Genomic DNA, 24,740 nt, shown 5'->3' on the forward strand with positions numbered 1-24,740 from the left:
AATTCCTTCAATGTTAAATTTAAATAAAAAATATATGCATTTTAATAATGTGAACCTCGTTTACTTTTCTTAGTTTGTATGTATAACAAATTTTAGAGTTCTAGAAAATAATATCTAGCAGTTGAAAACGTTCGTTATTCTATAATTTGTTGCCAAATCATGATTACTTTTATACATTTCGACAGTCATTGCCAGTGATGTCTATTTATTTTTGTTTAGTTCTTGCAAATCTTGTTGTTACCAAATGTAAAATAAAACGAAGAAGTATTGTTCTTGTGTGAAGTTTTGTTAAATAAGAGCAACAATGTAGCGAGCGTATAAATGATTTTCTGTTAAAATATTCAGTACAGCATTTGTGTGATGTATGGTCTATATTTTAAGATAAAGACAAAATATGATAATTTTTCATAAATTTTAATGTCAAAATATTTATGACATATTATAAATTATAAATCCATTCATTCTAACAATAATAATTCACTCATAATTTTCCCAATTATATTGGCACATAATTTAAAGTTTTACAGCACTATATAAAACCTTCAGGTTTTGAACCCAGGGATTTCAACTACATAAATTCAAGAGTCAGTTAATAATAAACAATTTTACGGAACCGAGGCTGCTCCAAGTCGTTGGCTATATAATGCATATGGAGGGTAATATGCTCCTAGAGGAGGAAGAGGTTGTCCAGAAGGATATGATGGAGAGGTTAACGAGGTTTTATATGGATGGTAACGGTTAGCACTCAATAGTCCAGGGCTTGCACTTGTTGGGTATGATCGTCTCAAAGAATTCGGACTAAGTCCACCACTTGCATTTAAAGCTTGTAAATGATATGCACTATTTAGTCCTAGTCCAAAATTTGAAGCAACAGCATCAGCAGATGTTGTATGTGTTCTTAAATGTTGTAATAGTTCCTCTGATGTTGTAAAACGTTTTCCACAGAATTCATTCCCTGCAGACACCCAGTTACAAACAATAGGAAGTCCTTGGTGGGCGCTTAGGGCACTATGTGGATAGAGTGATGACAAAGCAGCTGCTTGTCCAAAAGAGGAATGGAATCCTGGAGGTAAAGATGAAGGCATCATTCCTGGAAATCCTAATGAAGATAGATTTTGAAGAGATTTTTCATGAGCACATTGAGCACAACCAGGGGCGTTACACGTTGACGACAAATGCGAATTTTGTACAGTTAATTGGCAATTATTACAGTACGGGTCCCTGCATACAGGAACTAGAGTTGTAGCGCCGGATGGCGTCCTCACACGAGTATAAGAGACATATGGAGACAATGCAGCTGCTGCAGCAGCTTGTTGTTGTTTTAAAGCAGAGTTTTGTGCAGCTACCATTGCTGCAGCACTAGCAGATCCTAGTCCTAACCCAGCATGTGCAGCTAAGGATGCAGAATATCCATGTAATGCGGCTTGATCCAGAGCACTTCCGGGAGGCAAGAAAGGAAATCCAGGATATGATGAAGGGTAAGTATTAAGTCCATGGAAACTTGATATTGATGGATTCATTTGTGGTTTCAAACTTGTTGTACATGATGTAGACAGTTCTGGTGATAGACGAGACATTGTTCTATGGTTTAAATCCGATTTAGATTCTCCGTCCCTGCTAGAACATCGTTTTGATTTTAGATTGTTTGGTGATGTAGAAGACACTGATAGAGATGTGATGGAATGAGAGATGGTTGAGTTGCTGGTTGCAGATTCAGATGATCGAACAGGAGATGAACTTGATGGTGTTTTTGATTTTTCACTCGACTGTCCTGGCGAGGAGGGAATCAACGCTGGAATGTCTACTTTATTTGAAACTGTTCTAAATCCAGGCTTATCTGAGGTATCAATAACTGGAGATTTCACAACACGACTGCTACCATTATTGTTTGACACTGGTCTTTTTACTTCTGGGCTTGAAGATTTATCTTTTTCTGTGTCCTTTTTACTGATGGATGGGATTATACTTTTAGACGGGGAGACATCTTTTCCAATACTGCTACATGTCTGAGCTAGTAGAGCAAGTGGACTTTTCTTGGCATCCAACTGTGAATGAAAATAAAATATATTATACCTCCTTGCTTTAATTAAATTTTAAATCTCATGTAAACCAATAGTTTTGCAAATTTATAACTATTGAAATAAATTGTTGCATTGTATTGAAAAGGAAACAATTAATTTCATTCCTTTTTTATTTTTTTATTAATGTAAAATTTCATTAAAAATGCAAATTTCATGTAAAAGAAATCTTCACGAGACGGGAAGAAAACAAGATAAAAATTATTGTATGATGAGTTCACAAGGGCATTTTATGTATGTCATGTCACGTACAACATTTGTATTTTTCTCGTGTATTTTTCCTGGTATTTCAGACATATTAATATTACTAAAAGACTAATATTTATATAAAAAAGCTTACCGTTGTTGGAAGTGGTTGTAGGTACTCCGGATGAAGGTACTGAGACGACGAGGTCAACATATTTTCGGTAAATAAATACATAAAAGTTTTCTATTCCATATAAAATTTCAAAATTTTGTTCTTTTCACTACGCCTGCCAATCACAGTATGAATGTTCTCGACTTCACATACCGCCCAACGCAACAACAAAATGTCTGACAGCTCTTGTTTGTAAATTAATCGGAGATGAAAGAACTTTACCGCCTTCCAATGAAATAATAAATTATCACCGATAACCCACTGTGATTGGTTGAATTACTCTACATGACGTCATGCGTGATAAGATAATACGATGATTAATGGATATGAATCTCCTCGGCCAATCAACGTCAAGTTTATTAATTCTTGTCGAAGAAGCCGAGGGGAACCATTATGACGGCTTATCAATCAAGTTGATGGTTTAACTGTCAAATTTGAGTGATTTATATCATTCCGGCCTGTTAATACATATAACATCCCGGAGAAATAACTAGGCGACAAATAAATAACTCAAGTAGTAGTACTTAAATTACAATACTGGTGTTTGCTTTAACACAATTCTTCTTAAGATAATTTTCCAGAGTTGTATCCGGGCCTTTTCATACATTACCTTTAAAAAGCTTTAGTTAAATATCTTAGTTTAAAATTTTCTGAGGTTTAGAAAGAATGGTATTTTGTGTGACATTAATGATTTCGAACGACCTTGCGGCGCAGATCAAAGCCAAGAGCCATATATTCACTGTGTTATCAATCAATCTTTTACAAGTAGGGTGTTTCTTAACAGATTGAAATTGGCGTGTTGAAAGACTGGCTATCTCTGAAATGACAATTTATACTGTTTACGAGTTACTTCAAAAGAAAATGATATAGATACTAATCTTACACAATGAACATTCCTTCTAAGTGAGTGTTTGAGAGACAAGTGAAATCTCTGCTTTGTCAAACATAAGGTTCTAGGGGCGCCAATTTTCTACTCCAATAAAAATCATTATTGTTGGGTTTGATTATGTCCGGGATTAGAGTTGATAAATGATAGATGTGTATTTGTGGGCCAGTTTGGTGGTCCAACATCCGGTCAAAACATCTATGGTGCACACCTTCTTATTTAACCAATTAGGTTTCCCAAGTAGGTTAACCTGTTTGGGATGGAGAGAGTCTCACGTGCGTCTCCCCTGAATCCATTGCGTCTGTCACGTTTGTGTTTCCTAAATAAGTCTGAACATAGCTTGTTAATACTGTCGTGCAGTGAGCCAAGATCCCAGGCCAGTCTGAATACAGCTGACCGCTTCTTTGTTTGTTGTGTACTAGTAAATCATTTTACTAGTCTACAGGTGCAATCGTGTCTCCCACCTTTACCATTCTGAATATAAATTACTTTAGCTGAAATTAATAATTATGACTCATCAAAGAATGAATTGTATATTTTAATGGAATGCGGATAAATGTTTTAAAAGTTGACATGTAATCAAAAAATAGTAGCATGTTATTATTATTGAATGTAAATGTTTATGTATGATTTGCTCATGGTCACATCATAAACTGACAAATTTGTCGTATAAATGGCGGCAAGTGAAATAATGTCGATCAAACTGACAACGAAAAATGTTATATGATCATGGAAGTTGTCAACTAAAGCGACACCTGTCAGGATTGATGGACTTTTAGACATGCTGTACCGGTTAAAATAGCTTATATTTATTAATAACTAATTGATGGGCAATGTTTTGAGTGTATTGTTTATGAGACATCTAATAATTCATAAAGTTCCGCCTTGTACTTGTATAACATATACCTCACTGAGAAGAATATACAGATGTACCTCATTTCCAGTTTTTTTATATATATAAACAACCCTCTATATGAATACATTGCACCGGAACTTACAAAAATTAAAAAAAAATAAAATACATGCATTGTTTGTAACGAGGGAAAAGGGACTATTTCAGCCAAAAATTAATATCCTGTTTCCAAATAAAGATGATGAAAAAGGAAACAGGTTGAATCTTTCATGCTCTGTATACGTCTTCAATTATTTTTATGAGAATGATTTTCACATAATAAAACTATTCGTCTGCATTTTCTGTAGTTAAACCCTATTTGAGAATTCAAAGAATAGCGAAAGTTATTCGGAAATGAAAAGCCATGTAACAATCAATTATACAAATATTATTTTTACTTGAAATTTGTCAAAATGTATAAAAATTCTAAACATTTTATCAAGTGTTATATCAAACTTATTTTTGTCGGTTCACACAGGAAATATAGATTTTAACCAAAATATACAACAAACACAGACAGTATAGATATAAGACAAAGTAAATAATACATCATAAGTAAGCAATACTAATAATAACTACGACAAAATAAATAAAACCTATTTTATTTACTAACTTGTGTGTGTTGAACGTTGTGCAATTCATGAATATTATTTCCATATAAAATGAAGCTTTTATTGTGTTTTTCTTTGTGAAGAATTTGATGAAAAATTAATTTATCATTCAGGTATTGGACATTTAAAAAATGGTTAAAAACTCAAAAAAGGGAAATTTTAAATTGTTCAATGTTATAGAAAAATGTCGGGTGAAGATCAAAGCTATATTTAGTAATTTTAGATTCGTCATGAACAAAACCGTAAAATACTTGGAAATAATGATAAAATTTTATTACAAATTTATCAACAGATTCAATCAAATTATTGCTGATTGAAGCTGTAAAAATGACAAATGTTATAGTGAAATGTACATATACCAGATTGAATCGGACGATAGGATCAATGCCCACAAGACAAAAGTGACGGCTTTTTGTCACAATAAAATAAATGTCCATAAGATAAAAGTCGGATCCTTAGGACAAAACAATTACTTCCTAATGTTCTACATTTAAAATCTAAATTTATCAGTACATTTCGATAATTCATTTGAGATATGTAGATATGTAATGTCCTATTTAAGTGATTACAGCATGGGAGTTGCCCTTGTTACATGTCACCGGTGCTACATTTTAAGATATTTTCAATCGGACAGATTTTGTGATCATCAAATAAAATAGCTATGGACAGATGTAAAATATCTATTTTTAAACTGACCAGTTATAACTAGCTGTTGATTCTAAATGCTGAATATTTGGTCAGATCTCCCATAGATGTCCCATGGGTATTACATCTATGGATCTCCTCACTGGTTTTTGGTGGAAAAAACGAAGAACTAATTCATAAAATTCAATATTAAAATATTTTTTCTTCGTCAAATGAATAAATACAAAATAAAACAAGAAGCATGAAGCCTTACGTATAATATGAAATATTACCAATAATTACTATAGAGGATAAACAAAAATTTTGACAAAAAGAAAAAAAAACAAATAAACCGCAGTTAAGAAAAATTGGAAGAATAAACTGACATATTAATAACAAACAAATAAATACAAATTTAATATTTTTTTCTGAGAATTGAGAAAAAAGTTCTCTCCTTAATAGTTTCTATTTAAGAAATATTTTATAGTTAGACAACAAAATAATTAATAATAAAATTGTTAGAACTTTACTAGACAAAGAAAAATATTATTTAAAATGATTCACCACTTACTATGATAAATAAAACATAACGTACAGTGTAACAAACAATAAATCAACAATATTAATCTGATTTACACAAAAACAACATGCAAATTTATTCTTGTGTGTGAATTGCCTGGGAGATGTGAATTTTAATCTGTCATTTTGTTATAGTTGATCGACAGATTCATCATTCTTTATAATATTTATGATAGATAAAATCATAATACATCATTTAAAATTCTCCCGGGTACAAAATATGAATAAACAAATATTAAGCAACATGCACTCATGTTTATGTAAAAAAAAAATATAGTAATAAAACCTGAAAATCGTCTTGTTTTTGAAATATGACATGACAATATTTGTTTACATATATATGCATGTACATTGACACATTCGCCATTTCAAGTCTCAATTTTACTTCTTTTCCCATTGTTCTAAAGTTGTTTTAAAAATTTTGTTAATCAGAAATGTGTTGACTGGATATTTCCAAACAAGACGCACATAAATTTTGCGAAATATTTTAAATAAACAATGGAAAAGAAATTAGAAAAAAAGCAAGATAAAACTTTTCCTATTGTCATTTATCTTCGTCATATTTCGTCATATTTCTACAAAGCTACAACAAATGTTAAAGAGAGAAACAATCATAAGACCAGCTAGCATAAACTCTATCAACTTGAATAAGTCGACAAACATTATGGATCATTATGTATTTCTGTTTGAGACTGGAATGATCGTATGGCGACAACACCGTGCCATCAAGTACAAACAAGGCTGGAAGTATTAAGATCAAAAGTAAAGGAAATATTGCAATTCAAAGATACCGTTACAATAAAACACTTAGTTTATGGGTGCTATGACTTCGGTTTATGTTCATGTAATAGGCTGGGTTATATGCACTCGTATATACTGTTTTCACAGAAACTTGCCCCTGTTAGTTAGGTGTTAGGTGTAAAATACCCCTTCGAGAGAGACACATTTCCAACAAAGAAAGTTTCTTTACAAACTACTCAAATAAACCTGGTATACAATTTTCCTTCTGAAGTATTTCGTTAAGAATTTGAGTTTGACAGATTTAATTCAAAATAGTATTAAAAACTCGTTTGATTTTCTTTGTGAAATTTGACAAGTACCCGACTGATGAACAGAATTACACGTCGGCTTTAATTCATCCTAAACATTAGTAGTAATTATAAAGGAGAAGGGATCCCACGATTTGACGCCCATTTTGAAGAGGGTATTAAGTCACAGCTCGACCTCTCCGCCTCCATTGTACGACGTTCGGCCTTTAAGCTGTTTAGACTAGCACACATGCTGTGATCAAAAGAATTCAGGTATGTGTCAATCAAATTTACCTTTCAGGTGCGATGATTGACAGGTAATCTTATTTAGCTGCAGGTTGTAGTATTTGATTGATTTTCTACTTTATAATGTTTACTCTTTACATGGTTGTAATATTCTTGTCGATAAAATCCCTATGTTATATTACCAATCAGGTGAAAATTACATGACAATATTGACAATGTCAATAAGTTTTATATTTGGTTTATAATGGTTACCGAGGACTAGCCTCAAATCTATTCATTTATTTAAACCGTGTTTTGCTTTGTTTAAACTTGACAAGTTCACGGAACAATGTTTTATAATTTAAATAAGATTGTTAAGCTGCATCACTACGTGTTTGATTACTTAATTCGTCATTTACCCTAATGTCAACCATAACATCCCCAGTTAATTTGAAAACGTAGACAGCCTCAGTCAACCTCCCGCCAAATTCCAAGGAATCTAAAACGACAACTGCGTGTCTTGGTACTAATAGTAACAAGTGTCTGAGCTCCTAGCACCATTAGTATGTAAATAGTAACAGTTGGTATAGATCAAAGTTACTAACGATAAAAAGGTGACAAAATTAGTATTTGAGGTCAAAAACAAAGCAAAACATTACATTTCAGAGATATATTAATTACAGAGGAACTAATGGAAAAGTTTATTCACGGTTTCCCGACAGATTAGCTTGGTAACAACAGCGCTATCATAAACATGTCATTTTGTGTATATTTTTTGGAATAATGAGGGGAAAATCCTCAATTATAGACGGTTTGTATAATTAAAAGGCGCCATATCCTTGCTTGTTATGGAAATGTAGTCGTTGTATTGAATTTATTTCTTGAAACAGATTAAAAACATGTCACATGAAAGCGATTGCTTCTCGACTAATATTAATAACCACGTATACAATCAAATACATCTATCATGAAGCGATTTATCACAATAACTCCTGTTCAATTCCTATTTCAACTTCACACAGTGCGTATCAAATTTTATCTGTTTCAACAAATGTTCGCTCACTTTAAAATGAAAAATTACTGAAACACATACTTTATGACCATTAATAATAACTACAACAGCAAGAAAAACCATTCCATGCATGATGTAGAAAGCAGTTGCAGGATTTTAAGATGGACTTTCAATACACATACAATTCTTCACGCATTACAGAGCGCATTCATTTCTTCTTACCCTGAACCCTCAGCCAACAGACAAACACACGAACTGGGCGTCTAAAACGTATTTACATTTGAATACACAGTCAGTGAGGACTGATATTCACAATTTCAACGTGGCAGTAACCACAGAAGACAATCTCAGTTTCGATTTAGAAAAGAAACCCAAATTAAGGAAACAATTGCTGTTCTTGAACTTCAAAACAAGTAGATATGTATATATATGACTGTTTTCGTGACATCATTTGCGGCACGTAAAACTACGTTACAGAAACAACCTAACTTTAACTTACCTGTTCTAACAAGTATGAAGAGGTCTATCATTGTTGACTACTATTAGTCTCAGATGTTATGTATTCTAAAATCTAAAGCCCCATGCAAGTTATAACGAATTCCTTGCTAATGTATTTCATCTGCACATATACCTGGTATCTGTAACATTTGTTCAACATGTACAGATATGAGAAAAGGTTTATGTTTAAAAAAAAAAATAGGAATGAAATAACCCTATTTGTTATGCACATGTATTAAGTAAGGAATCTGTTGATCAGTGATGGACGTTCGTTGGTGTTGTTCATAGTTTTTTCTTGTTGCTTTTTCTTTATATTGATTAGACTGTTTTCCCATTATTTTACATTAGTGATTTTAGGGCCCTTCATAGCTTGCTGTTCGGTGTAGGTCAAGGCTCCGTGTTGAAGGCCGTTCTTCGAACTATAATTGTTAACTTTTGATACATCGTGACCTGGATGGAGAGTTCATGGTCTCATTGGCACTCATACCACAACTTATTTATGCTAAAATCAGTGACATCCCACAAAAAACAACAACACTGTGAAACAATTAAACTAGAGGCTCTCAAGAGCCTGTGTCGCTCACCTGTTACTGTATTTACTGATGTCGGCCATCTTGGTTGGTAGGCGGGGTTATATTAGACACTTTTTTAAAATAGATACCCTAGTAAAGATTGTGGCCAAGTTTGGTTAAATTTGGCCCATAGTTTTAGAATAGAAGATTTTTGTACAAGTTACAAAAATGACGAAAAGTTGTTCAATATTGACTATAAAGGACAATAACTCCTTAAGGAGTTCTCTGACAATGTTGGTCATGTTGACTTATTTGTAGATCATACTTTGTTGAACATTATTGCAGTTTACAGTTTATCTCTATCTATAATAGTATTCAAGATAATAACCAAAAACTGCAAAATTTCCTATAAATTACAAATTTTAGGGCAGCAACCCAACAACAGGTTGTAGGATTCATCTGAAAATTTGTGAGGGGATAGATCTTATTCTGATGGACATTTAAATCTTGAAAGATTTGCCCTAAATGTCTTAGTTTCAAAGAAATAAATTAAGCAAAAACTGCATTTTACCACTATGTTCTAATTTTAGCCATGTCGGCCATTTTGTTTGGAAGGTGAGGTTATCAGACACATTTTTTAAACTATATACCACAATTATGATTGTGGCCAAGTTAGTTTAAATTTGGCCCAGTAGTTTCAAAGAAGAAGATTTTTGTACAAGTTACAAAAAATGACGAAAAATTGTTAAAATTTACTATAAAGGGCAATAACTCCCTAAGGGGTTGACTGACAATTTTGGTCATGTTGACTTATTAGTAGGTCTTATTTTGCTGAACATTATTGCTGTTTACAGTTTATCTCTATCTATAATAGTATTCAAAATAATAACCAAAAACTGCAAAATTTACTTAAAATTACTTATTCAAGGGCAGCAACCCAACAACAGGTTGTCCAATTCTTCTGAAAATTCCAGGGCAGATAGATCTTGACCTGATCAACAATTTTACCCACATGTCAGATTTGCTTTAAATGCTTTGATTTTAAAGATATAAGCCAAAATATACATTTCACCCCTGTATTCTATTTTTAGCCATGGCGGCCATCATGGTTTGATGGCCAGGTCATTGGACACATTTTTTAAACTAGATACCCCAAGGATGATTGTGGCCAAGTTTGGTTAAATATGGCCCAGTAGTTTCAGAGGAGAAGATTTTTGTAAAAGTTTACGGACGACGGACGCCAAGTGATGAGAAAAGCTCACTTGACCTTTCAGGTCAGGTGAGCTAAAAAAGGATAAAGAAATATATGGGCGAATTGGTTAACCAAACAAACCAACCAGTAATTTAAAGCATAAGAGGCAACACATTCAAGTTAGCCCAAACATTGGTCCTCTCAATCTTATATGATTGTGAAAAATGGTGATTTAACTTGCTAGTGTCTGAAATTATAAGTAATAAGAGTAATGCATATCTTCCTTGTTATCTAGATTACAGACACATCATACATATCCCACATGATGGTAATTTATTATTTATTTGATTCACTTTACTACATAAGTGACAGGATTTGACGGGAAGATGATGAACGATGATGGTTAACATCTATCATTAGCACGCTAACTACATGTAAATACTCTTTCTTTTATTCACCTGTCAAATTAATGGCGGACACCGTGTTGTTGGCTAAACAACACCCCCGACATTTTGTATTAGGGGTGTTTAGAACTGTTTTTCCTTGTTACAAATAATAAGAAATTTGTCATTGTCTAAGTGACAACTTCTTGTCTACATTAATGAGTAAATGTGGTAAACCGAAACAAAAAGTCTAAGAATTAAATAGGTTTTTGACACAAACAAGAAATATCTGTATGGTTGTCGTCGCGTTATTCATTTTTAATGAACTATATGATAATCGACAGAAGCCCAATGTTACTGTTCGTATAGTCTACATTAACGTGACACCTTTAAAAGTCCAGTCATCAACCAGCTAGTCACTGAGAAAATTTTCAAATATTCGGCTTTAGTGTCCTTAAGGATGTACCTAGGTGAGGTTAGGTGAAAATTAATAAATTAAGAAGTTGAAATTGAGACTATAAGCTGGTAGAGCATCAATTGAGGATAAAAATAAGCTAAAAATATTGATAGGTCATGGACCTCCTTTTCGAGATATTTGAGATTTAAAATATGGCGGGAAAAGGCTGACTCAGACTTTTACCTTATATTTGCATTGGTATTATTAGGTCTCAAAACAAAAGAAAGAAAATTAAGAATCTTTTAAAATTTTGGTAAAGGACCTTTCATGAGCTATTAAGTTTTATATGAAAAAATAAATGGGTGTTATGGGGCAAACTATTTTACATTGTATTGTATGGAAAAACACCAAGGAGTCCGAACATTTGACACAAATTCCAAAACCTCACCTAAGTACATCCTTAATGATGGTAAATCCAGGAAAGCGCTTCGGACGTATGAAAATTGTAACTTGTTGTTTTCATTTTTAGATGCACTGTAGGTTTCAGTTTTTTCTGATTTTAAATTTCATTGACATTCAAATTAATTTTATTCCTATAAACTCTAAGATTATCAAATTTGTATTAACCGCTAACAGGTATAGATGAAGTGTTGGTGAGAGACAAAACAGATCATATTTACAGAATTATACAGTTTTATATTATGAAAAATGTATTTACGTTACACAATATTTTTATGTTTATTAACTGTAAAGTTTAATGATTGTTATCCATATAAAAAAGAAGATGTGTTATGATTGCCAATGAGACAACTCTACACAAGAGACCAAAATGACACAGAAATTAACAACTTTAGGTCATCGTGCGGCCTTCAACAATGATGCCACATGCTTATATACCAAGGGTTCTGACAATAGAAGACGTAACCTTACCTCTATACAGAGCAAAAATGGGACCGTATACGATATATCCCATAAGTTCCAATGGAACATTTGGTCCTCGTTGTAACTCTTTATGCCAATGTATAAATATTGCTATCATACAAACTGCGGAATAGATTCAACCTTGTTGAGTACTCATTCGTGTCCACTAAAGCGCTAAATTGTGTAAAATTGAGGTAAAGGGAATGTTACACATTTTGACCGGGAATCGCCGTCCACTTTCGTTTACTCCATATATGAATGTGGGAAATTGTTTTTACTATTGTTCTGTTCGTTGCCCGCAACTGAAAGTTCATACCGCAAAGTGGAAAGGGATTAATAAAAGTTGCAATAACTTGTTTCCCGATCCCCTATAAATCCCCTATGTTTAAACTAATACTAAGCTCTATGCGACTCGGTCGAAGTTATAACACTAGACTTCATAAACGATAAGAAACAAGACTCTGGCAGAAATAAACCAAAAGACAATCACAAATATGGTGCAGGAGTGGCATTTATACAAAGACTATACATTTCAAACACAAGAGGACAAAGGCTTAAGCAGATAACTTGCACACACAAAACAATCATCTATCAGATGCATACATTTATATATGAAAACAATGGAAGACAGGTCGCATAACATCAATACACATTGAAACATACTAGAATGCATGCACTGGATTGAAGAACTGATTGAAATCGTGTGTTTTCAGTATGGCGAAGATAAAACAATGACAAAAAGTTAATGTTAAGGACGGTTATAACCTGTTGTTTTGATTGAATTTTGTAAACACGATACATATATAACTACCAGAACACACCCGTGATATCGTGGGTCCGTGACTGAATTAAAGTATATAACTTAGCGTATGCCTTATTTTAGTATTGGTATTGTCATCTGATAAAGTCATGCCGATAATAAAAGATGCACAGTTTTCTCTGCTTTCAAAATATTTCTGTTTGAACCCGTCGACCTGGAACCTATCAATTATTGGTAATATTAATAATTTTGAAAACAAAAGGGCCTGGAATGGAGTATTTCTTACTCAACAGTATACAACAAAATTCTAAATACACCGTTTGGTGGTGCGCCTGTCAGATGCGGAACGTACAGATAAGGTAATAGGTAACAGGTGAATATACTATTGGTATCGGTGTCGGACTCGATCCGGAACTTCTTAATTATTGGCAATATTAATTTCGTGGAAAACAAAGGGGCCTGGAGTGGTGTAATTTTTAATCAACACCATTGTACTATATCAGTTGTATATAAAGTTGAATTCTTTGATTCATCGTTTTTACGTGATGACGGCTGACAAATTGGACCTCGTAATTTTAGTGTTATAGATGTTTTCTCCATTTTTACCGTAACTGTATGCTATACATCTACTGGTAAAAAGCACAAGAATTCAGTCATGTGTTGCCAACCTTTTATTTTGAACCACAAACGAGAAATTTGGAATTATATACGCACATTTCGCGGCCGTCGGTATCTGATTAAAAATGACATATATTATATCTTAATGTATTTAAACCTTTCTTTGTAGTGTTTGTCTGTCTTTTTTTGTTTTAATGAGAAAACCTGCACAGGAAATGTGCTTCAAACTAATTGCACATGACCGAAGCTATGACCTGTTGTACTCTAGAGTCACGACGTCCCCATCTAAAGTTGTTTATAAAATCTAAAACACCTTTTAATGTTGTAAAAGTCCGATGTGACGGACTAGTAATGTGTTAATATCATGAATTATACATTCAATAGACGAATCAATGACACACGAAGGTGTTGTTACTTTTCAAGTCGACTGCATTTTATTGCGTATATTTCACCTCTTAAGCAGTAATTCTATCACATTATGAAGAAAATCATTTTCTCAGTGATCTATAATTCCGCAAGAATTAACACCTCTTGTCCAGTTTTAATCCCTGCGGTCCTAGAATAAAGTAACTCGCCGTTATGGTGACAGACCTTAAGAATTTTTTAACACCTCTATAGTGTTAATAATATGGTAAATTTCACACTCTAGATATACAACGTGCCTTTTATTAAGTGAAATAAAAAATCAAACAAGTTATAACGTGTTAGTATAATTATATAGAATTCTTTGGAACGAAGATGTATGGCACCCGAGTATAGAGGTCACGAAATAAATAGAGGTCATGGAAATAAACAGATGAGCTCATTTGTCATTCTGAGGTGCGAATAATGAATTTAAAAATTTGTTAACGTAAATGAAATTAGAAAGAAAACGTGTCAATATACTTCATTGCCCATCTGGCAAAGTTTTGTGTGCACTATTGACTCGAGACTGCAAAATCATGTTCCAAAGTGAAAGTTTTGTTTATGTGCTAAAAATATAATTTATTTATCAATGAACAATGATATCGTATAAGGAAACAAAAGTGACATGGTATCCGTGAAGACATTTCTTAAGTTGTATTTAGACGTGGAGAAAGAAGTTTCTACAGCCTGCAACAAAGTATCAAAATTAGCTGACTAATATATGGGATCTATCAATTACAGTGAATATGTATAATAGTGTTGTTGTTTAGTTTCTAGTTCAGTTGACTATAACTTTATAATCCATATTCCACACCATGAATGAAAGAGTTTCTGATTTCTACTTCTTTCTTGAAAACTGCTGTTGTTGATGATGTGCAATGCTGATCGAAGGCAAATTAAGTTTGGACATTCCCTTCTAAAAGCAATGGTCAATTATTTTAACACCTCTATAGTGTTAATAATTTAGGAACTTGTTTTAAAAATTGAATAAAACAGTACAACCTAGCCCTTCCCAATGAACATTTAAAAAATAAAACTTATATTAGTTACAAGCTAATCCAGAAACAGGGAAATCGAGATAGTATATTTACTACATTTACCAGTCCTTCATGTCGATTTACTAGTCGTTCTAATAAAGTTATTCCCTATCACGGATTTTTTTTTGTAGAACAGAAAGCATGCATGTACTCGGACGTACTTATATCAAGTTTTGTGAACTTAAACGGTTCTTTTGTTCCTCTGTGTCTGAGCTCTGTGTAATGTTTTGTAAAACTCGACGCCATTTTTTTCGTTTTTGTCATACTTTTCATTTTTCATCGCCATTTTGTATCTTCTGCTTTTTTATATACCCAATTCTCAGTCAATTAGTATATAAATAGTTTTGATGGTAGTTGATGGCCCTTATCAAGTACTTCGATCTTAACTTCTTCAAATAAAAGAGCATTGCAATATAATGTGCACATAAAATGCTTCTCAACATCTAATACGTCAATTTTTAGTAGTTTGCAGATCTTTTTATGCAATAATAGTTTAATATTGGAATTTTTATCATCAAAAGTAAAAGAAAAGTTAATGTAAACTTCCATCAATATAAACATCTAACTTTACTTTGAACATGAAATTGAGCACATGTTATGCAAATAATTTAAAAATCACACAATTGGCAAAGCTGACGAGGTTCTACCACATGAGCTTCATAAAGTACCATTTACGTCTAATTGTATGTCTTCTAAAGTCGATGTTTATTATAAAAAACATGGAAAAGATCGTTTGGAGCCTTTGATTAAATCTAAACTACAACCAGATGTTGAAAGAAGGGGACGGTATGGTAAAACATAAATTACTTTTATATTCCTATCAAATAGAGAATAAATGAAAGACGTGAATGTTAACGATAGATTAATCTTCTTTATAGCTATAATAATGTTTTATATAGATGGGAAATGTTTATTCCTCAGTGGTGGTATTATTCTACTTGATTTATTATCATGTTCAACAAATTCAATGTGTTTATAATAATTTTATTTTCATCCCCATTCACGCAGTGAAATAAGCTGTACTCAAAGATGGTTATTTGGAAACAGCAACGGTCAACGGGGAGATAAGTCTTCACGATAATTTATATTTTGTGGTCAAGGGGGAGACAATTTGTTTTAAAAACCTGAAAGAAATGGTATTTTGTGTGTACTCGTGAACACGAAAAGATATAATGAAGACAAAACAACCAAACTAAATCCGATACTGGCGTCAAAACATTTGTATTTACATAATTGGACAATCAGTAGATTATTATAGAATACATCAAGAGGAGCTTAACAATGTAAAAACGACATTTTTTATGAATAATTTGATTTTGTTGTTAAAAAAAATGGTAATTTGTTGTATTTTCAAGGCTAATTTTTATGTGATAGTTTATATTTTATTTTATGCTATTTTTGTTTTGCATTGTCTATGTTATTTATATTATATGAATTAACAAATATTAATTGAAAAAAGGAAAAATTAAAGATTTGTGTTTTCCTATATTTTTCCGTCCAAAATTATGATATTTTTTTTTCTTATAACTTCTAAGTTAAATCTAAAAGGGAGTTTCAAATCTTTAATAAATTATCAAAAACATATTATGATCATAACACTCTTTTATAGAGGATATATAGATATTTCTAATAATATACACTATACTAGATCTTGCTCTATTTCTTCTATTTGATGATTCGCTAAATTATTTGGCAATTCATCGGTAGTTGTTAAAATTATTGAACATTAATGAAATATTTTTTGTTGTTGTAAATTCCTAAACAGGAACAAAGTCATAAAAACGCATTGGGAAATTATATTTTGTTGTTGTCTTATTGTCAACCTTTTTTTAATAGTTTGCTTGAAGTGTGTGCTCTCACAATTTTACAATATTTATTCATTTTCTCTTTTATGCATGTTTTATTTTATGTTATATGGTCCTTTTGAATTATTTACTCTATTACTAAATTCACTTTGATTATTTGTAGTTCTGTTGGGTTACTGTCTCACAGACGTTTTATATATTAAGTTAAGGTTACATAATAATAATGTCTCTGATCTAACCAATATCTTGACGTGTCCCTTTGTATATAAATGCCTGTTAAATGTTTCTGCATTTAAAATTAGAATGAAAATTGGTAGTGAAATTATAGAATAAGTAAGGTAACGCAGTGGCGGATCCAACATGGGGGAATTTGCAAGTAACCCAAATACAACTATAGTAATAGTTATATAACTCATAATGAGTGAGAAATTCACATGACTGAATGGCTCAAATTTGTTTTCAAGCAGTTGCTGAACCATGAAAATGAGGTCAAGGACATTGGACACTTTGTAATATAAGGTGTCTACATATAAGATATGAAGCATCATGGTCTTCAACCTTATAAAATTTAAAGACTTAAACAAATAATTTATGCTTAAAGACTTAAACAAATAATTTATGCTGCTGCTGCCGGATAGTTATATCTATGTCTCACATGGCTTTCTCGTTTAGAGCATTAGGGACGACATCAAAAGATCGATGTAGGATAAAAAAAAACTTAAAGTTTGGGGGTGGGGGTCAACATGGCTGCAAGTTTTGTTAATCCAAAATCGATTTTACATATATCCATATAGGTAAATCAATTTTTCCCAAATTAAGTTAAGAGGGGGTGGGGGGTCAATGAAAAAACTATGAATTAAGTTTTCTATCCTACATTGAACTTTTGATGTCGTCCCTTAGAAATCACCTCCGGATTTTGGTGGGGTTCATGTTGCTTGTTTATTTGGTTTTGAATGATTTGCAGAAAGTTTTATTTTTTTACAGTTTTTGCCATGGCAGTGTCAGTTTGGTGTCTTCCCCCATCTTTAAATATTATCAGCTTTATAGCACTTTTTTTATTTGAATCAGGAGTGATGGTTAAAAGTACCTTGATTTGTTCAGTTTGAAAAAAAACAACATAAGGGTTCCGCAGAACCCAGTGTCTCGCCTACTTTTGCTGTTGTCTATTGGGAAAAAATATTAAAAATTTTCCACTAGATACTTTCTTTTGATTGTTAGAAGCTTCTGTTAAAGTTTGGTAAAAAAATCAAGGATAGTTTATGAATCTAATAAATGTTTTGAAAAACTTTAACTGCAGATTGTATGTAATGTTAACTGGAATAAATTGCTTCGCTGAGCACAGCCTGATACGACCACAGAAATTGAACCCTGAACAGCTGGGCAAATTGGACACAATATTCAAGCTTCATACTGTCTGAATTTGGATTGTGATTAAAATTTTGACATAGTATAGGTTTCTGACACAAAATAAATGTCAAGATCTTACAAATTTATTGCACAATACTGTGCAATTAAAAAGATTCTTCTTGAAATTTTTCAAAAATTTAATAATTTTAAAATTTTGAAAAAAAAATTTAAACCCCTTGAAAAAATTGGAACCCCCCTTTTTGAGCAATTACCCACACACTAAATCCCAGCCTTTCCTTTGTAGTATGGAACCATGTAGTACAATTTCAGAGAGATGCATACTCTTAAACACAAGTAATTGTCTGGAAACTAGAAAAATGCTAGTTTTGGGCCCTTAATTCATAAACTGTTGGCACATTAACCACCAAGCGAATCCAAACCTTTTACTTGTGGTATTAAACATTGTGGTATAATTTCAGAGCAATTGAAATACGTATACACAAGTTATTATCCTGAAAGTAGAAAAATGTTTGTTTTGGCCCCTAATTCCTAAACAGTTGGAACCATCATTCCCAACCTTTCCTTTGTGGTATTGAACCATCTTATTAAATTTCATAGAGATCCATTAACTTTAAGGAAAGTTATTGTCCGGAAACCAAATGTGCCTTCGGACGACGACAACAAGAACGACATCATACGATCCAAAAAAAATTTTGCGGTCATATAACAAAAAATAAATCCATTTATAAGTATTATACTGATAAACAGGAAATGTATTTTACAAAGTTTTCTTCTAGATACTAGCTTTGGATCATAATCAAGCTTCTGTCCAAGTTTGGTACAAATCCAGTAAAGTTTAAGAAAGTTATTCTTTTTTTTTTTTTTTTAACTTTAACCACAGAGAGAATGTAATGTTAACTGGCAGAAAAACTAAGTTCAATTATAAGTAAAATAGGGAAAACAGAATTTTCTTTTTAAATAATTTACTTCTGAATACTATCTTATGATCATAAACAAGCTTCTGTCAAAGTTTGGTAGAAATCCAGGATAGTTAAAATGTAACCAGAGTGAATATTTGTGGACGAAGCCACCACCACCACTGCCACCCCTGGAATGTAGGATCGCTATGTCTCGCTTTTTGAGACAAAAGTCACAGGCTCAACAAAAAAAAAAGGACACCTCTACCTGTGATGGAACTCTATTGCATAAAACTATCTTTTTAGAAAGAACAACTCAGAATATAGACTACTTGTGTGTGTGTAACTCTATTGCAATGTAAGAGGACTATATACCAATGGTTATACCTGTTGAAAAGTCTTGGCTGCTTTACAAATATCACTGAATTTTATTTCTTTAAAGTGTTTGTGACCAAGCTTTTCTTACAGGTATCACAAAAGCTTACTATTGTCAATGCTCCATTAAAATGAAGTAAAGGTAGGGTGACCAGTAGCCATTTTTTCAGCTGAGCTAAAAGTATATACCCAAATATAACAACTTCATCATTTTAAAACTTTTTATTGAATATATATATATATTTTACAAATATACTATTGGTTTGTAGATATTTATTTTGTGTGCTAACAGTCGGAAAGCTGACCCTGGTTTGACCCCCTTTCTTAAAGCAACAATGGACGTCATGTGATTACCATATATGGGCATTTTTTTACCAAAAAAGGTCAAGCCCCTTTTTTTTTTATTTTCAGTTTTTTGCATGAATTATAACTAATTTTCTTTTAATTGAACATTCTTGAGTATATAAGAAACATATTGATCTACTCAATACTGGATTAAAATCATTTTTTCTCTCAAAATGTGTCTTCAAAGTCCAGGAGATGACCTAAACAATTGGTCTCAGGAAATTAAAATCGTAATTTTCTTTCTTAACTTCTTGTGAAGCTATGCTGAATTTAAATTATGTTATGTAAAATAACTTGGACTATGACGTGTCAAATTTGTGCCACTTAATACGCAAAGTGCCTCTTCGATGTGGTGATATTTCTGAGAAAGCGGGGCAGATGGTAATTTACGAGTTACATCCCTTTGTTTGACATTCTCATGAACAAACTACTATTATATTAAGCACCATATGCTGTTATTTACATGTGGATATTATTAAAATAATTTTATTAAATATATTTTGATACTAAAGACATGTGCAAAAAAAAATGGAGAAACACATTTATCACGTTTCAGAGCTAAGTCTCAGTGAAATAGGCCCTATGTGCCATAATAGGGATAATAATTTTAATATTATTATATTCCAAGACTTAATTTAATATTTATATTTTGGTAAGTATTTTTAGTGCTGTAACTAAATTATTTCAACACAGAATACATTTCTATTACATTAGTACAAGGGGTAGCCAAAATATTTATGAATAATGGATCAAGACAGGATTAAAATGATATAAAACAGGACTTACTTTTCATTACTGATACTCCTACCTTTTTCATTTAAACTTAAGTTTAAGAGATCATAATGAAAGTATTCTGAATGTAAATTCTTCATTATTTGAAATAAAAGGAAATTAGTTAGCAATCCTTGTATGAACAAACTTAAAAAAACAAAAATTAAAGTATGTCTCATTGATTCCATGCAAGTTCTAGTATAAAGGAATGGACTCAAATTATATAAAAAAAAACACTAAACCAATAAATAAATGGTTCTTATCATGAACTTAAAAATAAATAAGAACAAAAAAGACTTGGGTCTGATATTTTTCTTCTTCTATTTAAAAAAAATTAATAATAAGAATGCATTTTTATTTTTATATTAAAATATTTCAGAGCAGTTTCTGAGTGCTAAGTCAACAAATATGCTTTAGATCACAAGTCACACTTCATGTCAGTATCAACATGCTTTGAATAAGAGTGATTAAAATGCTAGTCTGAAAGAGATTTTTTAAGTTCAAATTTAGGACAAGACTTTTTCATTTACTTTTTCAGGATTCCTTCATCACAATTTTTTTTATATAATATTATAAACGATGAATGAGTTTTGTTTAGTCACCTTAAGCAGTTAAGGTTGTGGGTTGTGCGATACGTATTATTAGTTTTTTATATAGTATATATAATCTTTGTTTATCTGTGAATAAAAGAAGAAAAAAATAACAAGTTAGTATAATTTATAAATGACGATGAACGGCGTTCTGTAATTGTTGAAAGACGGCATATTTAACATATTTAATTATTATTTACTTTTTAGTAAGAACCATAGAGCTTAAAAATTAAAAAAATCTATTTCTGACCTTAATGGCAAGTAAGAAACAGAAAAAAGAAAAATTTCGAAATTGGCGCCAATCATTTTTCCGCGAAATTAACGCATTTTCAGAATGGCCGATTTGAATATAAGTCCCATTGTTGTCTTAAGAAAGTAGCAACAACGGTCGTTTCTAAGGGCTTGCTTTCCGACTGTAAGAACCTAACTGCACAATTATTCAACTAACTACTTCAATTGTCTAAACAAATGAAAATAATAAATAGTAACATTGATTGTGTCTGTAATTGAAGTTTTCTTCAAGAAAACAAAATAAATATTGTCTCGTGATTGTTTTTAAAGATATGAGTCACAAAAAACAGGGTAAATTTGCAACATAATTCTATAAAGGTAATTCTGTATGAATACTGTTGTCTACAAGTTAGACATATTACATTTGTCAACTTTCCTAACTTGCATTAGTAAGTATGAAGATACCAGTAATTAAGAATTAAGGGACCAAGTTACCATATTGCATGACAAAAATACAATATTTATATACCATAGCACTTTTTGTAAAATGTAAACCAATTAATGGTAAATCATTTATTTCAATAACATACATTTTTAACAGGTTAGAAGGAAGTAAATGCAAAATATTAAACAACTGCAAAAAACAAAAGAATTATAAAAATAGCACTAATTATTGAAGATTCATAACTTTCTTCAATGTCATTAACTTATTACGTTGTCATTATTTAGTTTTTAGGAAAAAAATATGAACTTACTTTTGACAATGATTAATTTTTGTTTAATTTTTTTCTAGTTTATGATATTTGATATTCACTGCCTCATCACATTAAAATTTCACAGATTTCCTCTCAACACTTCATCATAATTACACAAATAACAAATAAATATGAATCACTCTGACATAAAAATGAATGATGATATATTTAATATATCTGTGAAAATAATAAATATGGTAGCAATGCTATAAACTTGGGTAATCAATCTGGTAACATAGCTGACAAACTAACGAACTTCCGTATACTCCAGAACACATCTGGTCATAAGATGAAAAGTAGTTAGAATGATATACAGGATGGATTTGAAGATTTTCTCATTTTTTACTATCTTTCAGTGCTAGCTTTGGTATATAAACTGCTGGTTGAGCTGGAAAATAAAATACAAAAGATATTGTGAAGTAATCAGTAAAATATACAAATTGTCTATGAAATTGTAGCTGAAACTCTAATATATGTCTTCTGTGAATAATTATTTGAAAAAAAAGACAATGAACTCTCAAATAGAGGTAAAGTTATAATGAAAATGTTCCTTCAAAATGACTTGTCATGAACTTACATGAAAAACATGTATAATGCATAACGCGTGTCTTAAACCTGATAACAAGAGTATGAAAATAGGCTCAAACCAATAGCATCAGGATTGAATGTTATATTGAAAATCTTAAACTACAGGTATAACTTTATCATCGATCAATGAAATTTGTTTTCAAGATCAGATGTGCTACATGTATCATAGAAACATAGCTAACCATTTCAACTTAACATTGACATAACAACCATTGAAATGTTGCCAAAAACAAACAAAAATGCACACACTGAATTGTCTCCCTGCTTTATTTATGATTGAATTCATGTTGAATGTCTGTAATATGAAGGTTTTACTGCAAAGGTCACATGCACTTTAATTAATAATCATTAATCCATGAAAATGAGGCCAGATGAACCATGCCAGACAAACAAGTATGCCTTATAATCATTACACAAAAAAAACTTATGTTGACCAATAAACTTTGAAATCAGGTAGACTTTAGTTAAACCATACAACTATGGCTAAAATCTGTATGTTGGACATGATAACCTTGCAGCGATCTCATATACCAAGTATAGTTATTCTATTACCAGTACATTTTACTAATAATACTGGTAAGTACATGGGTATTTCACTTTATAAAACCAGGTGCTCCACAGGGCGCAGCTTTATACGACCGCAGAGGTCGAACCCTGAACAGTTGGGGCAAGTATGGACAAAACATTCAAGCTTGATACAGCTCTGAATTTGGATTGTGATCAAATTTTTGACATTACATGGTTTTTTTTTTACACAAAACAAATGTCAAGATTTTACAAATCAATTAAAGATTTCTTCTTCAAACTTTTTAAATCTAAAATTAAATAATTGACACAGCATAGGTTTCTGACACAGAATGAATGTGGTCTAATGAACTTAAAAGTTTTTTTTTGCCTTTGAGCAATTCACTATGCTGTTGAATATTAATCCTCTCAAAAAAATGTTTGAAGAAATTTTCTTTTTATTTATGAAATCTGAAATGAGAAAAATTTAAACCCCCCCCCCCCTTTTTTTCACATCCCCGTTTCCCTTTTTCCAAAACTGATATCAATTCAAATTTCTAATGGAGTTTGCAACAATAACTACTCTTTTAAATACATCATAAAATATTAAAATGTAAAATAAAGTGCTTGTTATCACTGAATGGTAAAGATTGGTTGGTAGTAAAAGTGAATATACATTGTTTATTGTATAAAACAATAAAAAAAACTTCATCAGCAACATTTTATATTGGCAAATTTCCAATGAAGTTATTTACATAAAGTTATTGGCAAATAAAAATAGAAAATGACATCATAGTCATGTCTGGCAAATGTCCAACATACATTATCTAAAAACATTTTAGATAAGATAAGGAAAAAAAGCTTCATCAGCAACATTTTATATTGGCAAATTTCCAATGAAGTTATTTACATAAAGTTATTGGCAAATAAAAATAGAAAATGACATCATAGTCATGTCTGGCAAATTTCCAACATATATTATCAACTACTATTCTATACAAAGAAAGATAACTCCAATTGAAAATTAATTGCTATTGCACAATATTGTGCAATTAGATATTTCTTGCTATTGTGCAATACTGTGCAATTGAAAATTTCTTGCTATTGCACAATACTTGATATGGAATCCTGATTTGGACCAACTTGAAAACTGGGCCCATAATCAAAAATCAAAGTACATATTTAGATAAAGCATATCAAATAAGCCCAAGAATTTAATTTTTGTTAAAATCAAACTTAGTTTAATTTTGGACCCTTTGGACCTTAATGTAGACCAATTTGAAAACTGGACCAAAAATTAAGAATCTACATACACAGTTAGATTTGGCATATCAAAGAACCCATTTATTCAATTTTTGATGAAATCAAACAAAGTTTAATTTTGGACCCCCATTTGGACCAACTTGAAAACTAGGCCAATAATTAAAAATCTAAGTACATTTTTAAATTCAGCATATCAAAGAACCCCAAGGATTCAATTTTTGTTAAAATCAAAC

The 24,740-nt window shown here is 31.5% G+C and overlaps 2 protein-coding genes across 2 annotated transcripts in view; both read right to left on the reverse strand.

Moving 5' to 3' along the window:
• Positions 1–398: 398 nt before the first annotated feature.
• Positions 399–2,632, reverse strand: LOC143045782 (zinc finger protein Noc-like). Its single transcript, XM_076218533.1, has 2 exons — positions 2,419–2,632; positions 399–2,045 (listed from the first exon to the last, which is right to left on the reverse strand). Exons 1-2 carry the CDS (start codon positions 2,497–2,499, stop codon positions 606–608), a joined length of 1,521 nt encoding a protein of 506 aa, XP_076074648.1. The 5' UTR covers positions 2,500–2,632; the 3' UTR covers positions 399–605.
• A 17,035-nt stretch (positions 2,633–19,667) lies between these two features.
• Positions 19,668–24,740, reverse strand: part of LOC143045783 (uncharacterized) — a 31,849-nt gene continuing 26,776 nt past the window's right edge. Inside the window, exon 13 of the mRNA XM_076218534.1 lies at positions 19,668–22,540. Coding sequence (XP_076074649.1) covers positions 22,488–22,540 — 53 coding nt within the window. The 3' untranslated portion in view covers positions 19,668–22,487. The remainder of the gene's footprint in view (positions 22,541–24,740) is intronic.

Source organism: Mytilus galloprovincialis, chromosome 9 (assembly GCF_965363235.1).
Source record: "Mytilus galloprovincialis chromosome 9, xbMytGall1.hap1.1, whole genome shotgun sequence".
NCBI classification, from domain to species: Eukaryota; Metazoa; Mollusca; class Bivalvia; order Mytilida; family Mytilidae; genus Mytilus; species Mytilus galloprovincialis.